The 8466-nt window shown below is 43.8% G+C and overlaps 1 protein-coding gene across 1 annotated transcript; it reads right to left on the bottom strand.

Annotated features, from left to right (window-relative positions):
* Positions 1-685: 685 nt before the first annotated feature.
* LOC138657357 (5-hydroxytryptamine receptor 7-like) lies at positions 686-8238 on the bottom strand. Its single transcript, XM_069745102.1, has 3 exons — positions 8149-8238; positions 7618-7712; positions 686-4294 (listed from the first exon to the last, which is right to left on the bottom strand). The coding sequence occupies exons 1-3, from the start codon at positions 8236-8238 to the stop codon at positions 3523-3525; spliced, it is 957 nt and encodes a 318-aa protein (XP_069601203.1). The 3' UTR covers positions 686-3522.
* Positions 8239-8466: the final 228 nt, after the last annotated feature.

Below are 8466 nucleotides of genomic sequence, written 5' to 3'. Positions count from 1 at the left end.
GGGTATAATTGGTGGGAGTTTCAGCCTACGGACCCCCAACAATTACCAGAATGAAAGAGAAGCGATGGTTGCTCAAAGCACCATCTACAAGGGTGAAAGCACCATGGAGTAGGGCGCGTGGCTGCTTGTGGCCCTTGGAGAGGGGATCCGGCCATATGTGGTTACTATGTGGTGAGAACCTGTGCAGGAACCTGCTTCCTCTGCAAGAAAAGGGATGAGTATCCCAAATAGGTCAATAACTTTGTCTGGGGGTAAAATGAGGGCACCAAGTCTAGAGGACATTCCATGGCAATGGCGATAGAGGCGAATCCTGACCGTGTGTCCATTGCCCACAGTTATAATCTGGCAGCCTACACTCATGTAGCTGGACAGCAAACTTTACTGTTGAGCCTGGAAAAACCCTTTAAGTAGGTAGGCATTTCTGTGATCAATGAGGGAAATAAACTGCTGTGACTACTGGGTCAATACGGTATTGTCTATTGTCAGAGGAACAGGACCACTAATTGGATGGAAACAATATCAGAAAGCATGATAGTGTTAGTGAATAGCCAACGAGAAGATTAAACTTTCGGAGAAAAAAAAAATCCCTTTTGACGTGGTGATCAGGAGTCAAATGAGAAAATGAGGTTATCATTTAACAGTTATTTTTCTGTCAATGTCTTAATGACACATACACGCATCAATGTTCCGATAGAACAGGAGTGGGCAAATCCATTTTATTGAGTTCATGTGGACAAACAAATGGCCGGATGTATCGAGTGCTACTGAGCGGAGGCAAAACACATTATCAGCTATACCAGTTCACCTTCACGATTATATGTTACTGGTGATTGTGTCATTTCTTCACGAGGGACGTAAATGTATCATAAATGATGATATTCAACCAAGGACGTTATTGACTATTTACATTTTTTTTTATCACAACAGAGGCATACAAGTGTACAACGCCACGAGCTCGTTCTTCCAATCTAGTGACATTTCCTTTATGGCGAGCACACAAGTATCGGGGTCTATACAGGCCGAGCACTTGTAATACATAGTAATGGTCACAATTTGGTGGTGATTGTCTCTTAAAAGAAGTGAAGAAGTCGCGTGAACATTCCGATCATGTAAACTTTTGTAGTTATAAGCTGGAGAAGAACGCACATTCAGTAATGGTCATGGCATATTACATCTGTTTCATTTACAAGAATATCTTATGTCCATTCAAGTAGAGCAGTAATTCAGGGGGAGAAACCACAGATAAAAGTTTTCCTTTCAAGGGGAACCTCTGAAACGACCCCACCTTTGTAAAGGTGACTTGGTGGTGCTGACTCTTGGTGAAGCCCTCCAACTACTCCAGCTCTGCTGTAAAGTTGGCTTGCTCGTCCTGACTCTTAAGAAAACCCTACAACCACTCTGGCCCTACTTTAGACATGACTTTGTGGTCCTGACTCTACAGAAACCTCCATCTTGTGGTGGAGTCATCTATTGTAAAGATATCTTGCTGATGCTGTCCATTGGGGAACTCCTACGATCACTCCATATCTGCTGCAAGTCTGGACCTCCCACATAGCGGCAGACGTATTTTGAAAAGACCCCACCCACGTGCCGATGGAAAGTAAGACTACATACAGAATCATATTGCCGTTGGCCCTCAAAATTAGTGGTGGTTTCAGTCACATTCGAGGAGGTGACATGCTTGATCAGTCTCCTGAGGAACCCCAACAACCAACCTATTCCAGCTGAAAGTATTGGTACGTACGCTCACTAAAAACCATGCTGGTAACTACTAGCCCATGGCTGCAAAATTTTGAGAATAAAATGAGGTATTACCTTCTAAATTGTGCCATCCTCACCCCATAACTACTTTAAATGGGTATTGCTGCAGTTCTATCCTGGGAAACCTCTGCAACCAGCAAATATATGCACTGCAACAGCTGCATTTGGTAGATAACACAATAGCGTGCAATGACCAATGTCCACAATATTTGCGATTAAAACAAAATCTTACCTTTTAAAGTGTGCAACCTATTGGTCATGGAAGGAAAGAGCAGTTTTGGCCATATGTGGCTGCGGCAATATGGAAGCCCAGCTTAAAGTTAACATGCAGGTGCTATCTCTCTGATCCAATGTAAACCTGGGAAGCCCTAAAACCACCCCATCCTTAATCTAAAAGATTACTTGCTGGTGCTGTCTTCTGGGGTACCACAGCAACCACCTCATCCCTACTGTGCAGTTTAGGATTTCATACTGCGACAGCCACATATCGCTGAGACAGTCCTGCACAATTTTGTAAAATAAATCCTATACTGGTCACCAAATGATGGTTTGGTTTCAACCATGTGCGACAGAGCAGATCTGGCCTTAACGGTGATGTGCAGGTTCTAGGTCCCAAGGAGCACTCCATAAAATCATCTTGTTTCCAATGTAAACATAAGATGTCAACTTGGAAACATCTAAAACCCATCTCCCTTCCTCCATTAAACCGTCACAACTATCCATCCCAGCTGTGAGACTGCGCTTCCACACTATGGTGGCTCCACATGGCAGACACAACATCTTCATGCCTTGGACAGTAGCCCACTTATGTTTTAGAGAACAGAAGGTGTTGCCTTCAAAATTGTGGGACTATTGGCTTCCAATGGTAAGAGTGTTTGTCAGCATGTAGCTGTCACAATGTGGAAGTACAGACTAAAGTTGATCTGTTGTCTTCTCGGGAACACCATCAACCACCTTATCCTTACCATAAAGGTGTCCTCCTGGTGCGGTCTTCTGGAGAACCTCAGAAGCCACCTCATCCCTACCGTACATCCGGGCTTCCATTCTGCGGCAAACATATATGGCTGCAACAATCCTGCACAATTTTCTAAAACTGAGTTATTATCTTTAAAACAAAGCCACCAAATGCAGGTATGGTTTCAGCTACGTGAAAGAGTGCATATTGGGCCTTAAGGTGACATGCAGATACTATGTCTTGAGGAGCCCCCTACAACCATCTTGTTCCCAATGTAAACATAAGATGTCACCTGGGAAACACCTAAAAGGGTGCTCTCAAATTTGGAACCATTATAACCATCCATACCTGCTGTGAGACTGGGGTCCACAATATGGCAGGTCCACTTGTCTTGGACCACATTCTCATGCCTTGGAAAATAGCCACATGCTTCTTAGAGAAAACAAGGTGTTGCCTTCAAAATTGTTGGACTATTGGCTTCCGAAGGCAGGAGTGGAGACTTATGTTGACTTGCTATCTCCTAGGGAACCTCTTCAAGCACCCTATCCTTACATTAAAGGTATCCCAAAACCACGTCATGCAGAGTCATTAGAACCCCTGATTAGGAAACAATACTTTGTGAAACTTAACAGGTAGTTACAACATTTTGATAACCGTGGTAATAAATATGTTGAAAATAAAACAGAATTAAAAGACAAATCACCATAAAGCACTGTCTCTTGGGATAGGCACTAAACAGTGTGTCTTTCAAAGTCATGGTCAATTCAAGATGTCCAAGGTCCATAGTGAAAACTATTAGGAACATATTACAAGATGCCCTCATGCCTTTCTGTAACTTTTAGCGCTTCATGCATGCTGGCGGCTGACAGCCTCCGGTTGATATTGGTGTACTTGCACCTCAACAAGTTCCAAAAAGTAGTCCTTAAATCCCTGTTGAAGAAGGCATAGATCAATGGGTTTATGAGAGAGTTGGTATAGCCCAACCACAGAAGTGTCCTCTCCAGTCTGACAGGCATGCAGCTACATCTAATGCCACAAATGAAAGGCCGAGCAGTGGACAACAAGAAGAATGGAAGCCAACAAAAGGTGAAGGCTCCTACGATGATCCCAAGAGTCCTGGCTGCTTTTTGTTCTCGTTTGAAGATTGAGATGTTCTTTCTGTCTTGACGTATGAGCTTGGACAAGGTAGCAAACTCTTCGACTGCTTTATTCTTTTTGGAGCTTTTTTTGGGAACAATTTTATCTTCTAAGCAATAAATTCCCTCCTGTTCGATAAGTCTCGGGATGTTGACGAATTTGTGCTTCTCGGCACTGATCTTTGCGGCTACAAAGATTCTCTGATACATGATGAGCATGACGGTCATGGGGATGTAGAAGGCAACTGCAGTAGAGTAGACGGTATACCCAAAGTCTTGACTTATGAGACACAGCCTCTCCACCGTGACATTTTGTGCCCATCCAAACAGTGGCGGGAGAGTGATGGAGGCAGAAAGGAGCCAAACTATAAACACCATCTTTGCCATAAGTTTGCCATTCTGTCGCGCTGGATAGGTCAGTGGACGTGTTATCCCAAGGTACCTGCAAAAAACAAAATATGGTTTATAATACTTAGACGTGAAAAGGTCCAGATATACAAATCAATATAGCCCTAAAAAAGGGATTGTCCCCCAAAAAGTGCCACCTTTGTCCTTGGGCTCTGTTTGGTATTGCAACTTGATATTCAAGTGAAAGTGGACTGCAATGTCAGATACAAGATTAAAAAAAAACAAAAAATACCACTACCTACACTTCTGAGGAGCAACTGGCAAACTTTGAACCCCAATGTAAAATCTGTAATAGGGTCCCGAATTTTCACAAACCATTTACAATATTGATGTCTCCTTTGGAAGAAGTATAAACATAAGGATGAATGACCTCGGGGAGATCAAAACATCCAACACATCGGAGACACCATCACGTGTTTCTCAACGCAGTGATGGTGTCTCCGCGGTGTTGGATGTTTTGATCTCCCCGAGGTCATTCATCCTTATGTTTATAGTCCTTTTACCAGGCACTGCTCCTAATAGCCAGTTTCCTACTCCACACTGATGAGGGGCAAATACCCCGAAACAGCTGTCTGTGGATGGATACCATGTTTTGGCATAGGTGGTTTTCCTATTTGGATGCTGCCCTTCCCGTGGTTGTTCCTTCCCGGTGAAAGACCTGGCTATTTATTGCTTGCGTTGAGAAACACGTGATGGTGTCTCCGTGGCTTTTCTACATCCTTTGGAAGAAGGGCCTTTGGACTCCCCCAGAAACCAGGGCCTATGTGCTACTGATACCTCTGTGTCCTAAGGGCACCTACTGTACGATGTTCAGAAATGAGTTTCACCACCTGTCCTGACAACACATGATGCCAGATATACCAAACTCTTTAAAGAGGACGTGTCACCAGGTCAAACATGACCAGTTTTTGCTCTTATTTTATTCCTGCTATTCCCTTGAGTATTCAACCTTTTTTTGTTTATTTTTTTGCTTTTTATTTAGTACTAATTTTTATGGTCTTTACCTTGTGGCGGTGCTCCTAAGATCCTCTAGGGCGTGTCTTTAGGCTCCTCTCTGAGCCAAGCCCTCTTAGTAAAAGCCATAAAATCATCACTAAGTAAAAAGGCTCATATCTCCACAGCCATATGACGGATTTATTGAAAACGAAAACGTAATACTCAGGGGAGCGGGGGGGGAGCAGTAAAATAAGAACAAAAACTGGACGCTTTTGACCTGGTGACAGGTCTACTTTAAGTCTGCCTTTGAAAGGTCTGTATTGCAGAAATATTCTGCCCTAGGGGCATCGCTATGAATACCACCGTACTATGGATGCTACATCCCGACCCGGAGATCATTGATGAATTGGGCGTCTATTTCATTACGCAATTTTCCCCAAATTTGAGACATTTTAGTAGAACCACAGGATCCAAAGACGACAACACTGCTAATTCTGAACCAGTGTATTTTTTTGGGTTCCAATGCTGAAAAAAAAAAAAAAAAGCGAACAAAAAAACGCAATAAAAGCATAAAAAATGTTTCGCAGATCTGGCAATGAAGCAGAATTCTCACATGCGGAGCACCGCTCATCGCCCCTGATATGAGATGACAGCAGTTATTTAAGAAAATTGCAGATAATTCTGAGAATCAAAGTGTCTGCTCTCCGGTAATGACGCCCGATGTGCCTTCATGTACCGTCCTGAGGTGAATAGCTGCTGATTGGTCAATTTAGCATCTGTGATTTGCAATGGACTCACTGAGCCTTTCTCTTTCATCACATGAAAAGCTGAAGCCTGAAAGTTCCTGACTGCACAGAGATTATAATAATCTCTGCTTCTCTGTGTGACTCCGAACATAACACTGTCAGTCATCACTACAGGGCTGAGGTGTGCACCCGGGAACTACCGTGGTGGAGTTGTAGTATATTTTGTGGGAGTATACAACAACTGCAGGCTTATACAGTGGAGGGACTTTCTTCAGCAGATGGTGCTGCGTTCTTGACTGTATTGTATGACCTCTCTGGTTTGTTTAGTCTTATTCTTTTCTGTAATCCTCCATGTTGTGATGATGTTGATACTTAGGAATTTGAATTCTGTCCAGTCGATTGACAGAGGGACTGTATGACTCTACATACGGAGGGACCTGTCAGTCATAGGCGTCGGGAAGTGGAGAAACTGTCCGGAGACACTGGGACAGCAGCGGACTACTCAGCTCAGACACAAAGGCCCCGATTCAGAAAATGGTTTTAAAATGTCACAATTTTTGAGCATAACGTTGAAAAATTTTGTGAATTTTTGGTGTTTTCACACAAGTTTCTCCCGGCTGCACCAAAGTGGGCAGAGCTGGCGCAGGGTGGGGGCAGAAAAGGGTCGTGACGCCACAGCTCGTCTAATTCACACTGAGCTGTGACGTTCCTTCAGTTTGTGGCAAGGTGAACGGAGGCGCAGGCCGCGCGTCATGAGCATACGCCTTAGGAATCCAGAACACCCCTTCAAGACTGGCGAGAACAACTGCCATAGTTCCTGGCCGGCTTATCTAAGTAGGTCTACTCTAAAACAAGCTGACAGGTTCCCTTTTAGCAAATTTATTGAATTTGCCTCTAGTTTTACAAAAAGCTTGTTTTCTCCTGATAGTGCCACTTTTCTCCTCTCTCCCTCCTACAATCATTATTCACTCTGAAAAACAGCTCAACTCCATCATGATCAAAGAAAGACAAAACTGTCAGCTCAGTGAGGGATCAGATTACAGCCCGAAGTCTATCAACAGGTGAGAAGGAGGCACATACACACAAGTGGTGCTGAACGGTGGCTGAGTGGTTAGCACCGCAGCCTTCCAACGCTGGGTTCAAATCTCTACAAGGAGTTTGTATGTTCTCCCCGTGTTTGCGTGGGTTTCTTCTGGGTTCTCCGGTTTCCTCCCACATTCCAAAGACATACTAATAGGGGATCTAGATTGTGTGCCCCAATAGGGAAAACGATGATAATGTGTGTAAAGTGCTGTGGAATTAATGGCGCTATATAAATGAGTATAATAAATAAAAAAATAAAAATAAATCATCTATCAAGTGATTATATCTGACCACAGAGCTGGATTCACAGCCACACTGCTCAGTACTTTTGTATAATGTCCTCCACATTGCGGCCGCTGCTTCTGGACATGTAATATGCTAGAGTGATATATGCCTTAACTTATTCCATAGTGAATTAAACTCATTTCAGCCCTATAAATGCTGCTTAATATGTATCATGTTATGAGTTGCTATTGTTTCCAATTAACGAACTGTTTTCTCTTCTTGGTGTTTTAACAAGTACATTTTTCTAACGTTTTGTAATGATAATTTATGCACTGACCGAATGAACTTGTCTCCTCGTTACGTCTACGTTATCTGTATCCTCGCTAATGAGCGGTTTCTGTTACCGAATGTGGCCAGGCCTCCAGATGTAGGAACAGCTTTCACCCAGATACTGCCCTTTGCCTAGAATTAATTATGCATGAATATTTAGCATATTAAATTATTATAGAAGTGAGCAAGCGCAGTGGAGCAGAAGGAACAACGCACGGGCGGAAGAACAAGGAATCCTATCTGAAATACACTCAGAGCTCTGACTTAGCCGGTTTATTTATGCCCTTAATCTTATGGGTGTTTTTTTTTTATTCCTGACCTTGTCCCCCAGGTTCTGGCCCAGACTGACTGTTCTCTGCCAGCCAGCTCCATCAGCCAGCAGCTACTCCGTGGATCCAACCCAGGGAGCCCTGTGGATGAAAGCGTGAAGGCCAGGGTATCCCCGAGACCTGCTAGGCAGAGAGCATGTGCAAAGCCCTCAGAGCTGCCAGCCTCCCTTCCTCCATTACAGAAACCTTTTTTAAATGTTTAGCTTTTTTGTCTGCATGATTATGCCCCCTAAACCCACCATCCAAAATGTGAGTCTTGATAGTGCGTAGCGCGATAGGGCGTAGTGGGGCGACGTCTCCGCCGGGCTGGTGGGGGAGGGGGTTTCCATATTTGCAGGTATATAGTCCTAGGTGGGTCCTGTAATTGCCGGGCTCAGATATTGGATTTCCTGGCAGATGAGACGTCTGATCTGTCACAAAATATCATCGATTTCCTCCATTTACAGAATCTCAGCCATTTACTTTCCGATCACAGCTCATTTATCATCAGGACGTCACAGCACAGTACAATATTGGAGGTAGTAGTAAGGGTGGCTACTGATAACAGGGGGTGGCTA

The sequence above is a fragment of the Ranitomeya imitator genome, chromosome 1 (genome assembly GCF_032444005.1).
Source record: "Ranitomeya imitator isolate aRanImi1 chromosome 1, aRanImi1.pri, whole genome shotgun sequence".
NCBI lineage: Eukaryota > Metazoa > Chordata > Amphibia > Anura > Dendrobatidae > Ranitomeya > Ranitomeya imitator.
Note: the sequence above shows the minus strand (reverse complement) of the source record. Positions and strands in the feature narration are given on the sequence as shown.

What these genes read in the sequence shown, in the direction of transcription:
- LOC138657357 (XM_069745102.1), bottom strand. Translation starts at nt 8,238, where the DNA reads ATGGAAACCCCCTCCCCCACCAGCCCGGCGGAGACGTCGCCCCACTAC. An exon ending in CAAGACTCACATTTTGGATG is followed by an intron (nt 7,713 to 8,148) that starts GTGGGTTTAGGG and finishes AATTAATTCTAG; the next exon opens with GCAAAGGGCAGTATCTGGGT. An exon ending in TTAGCGAGGATACAGATAAC is followed by an intron (nt 4,295 to 7,617) that starts GTAGACGTAACG and finishes TGTTTTTTGCAG; the next exon opens with GTACCTTGGGATAACACGTC.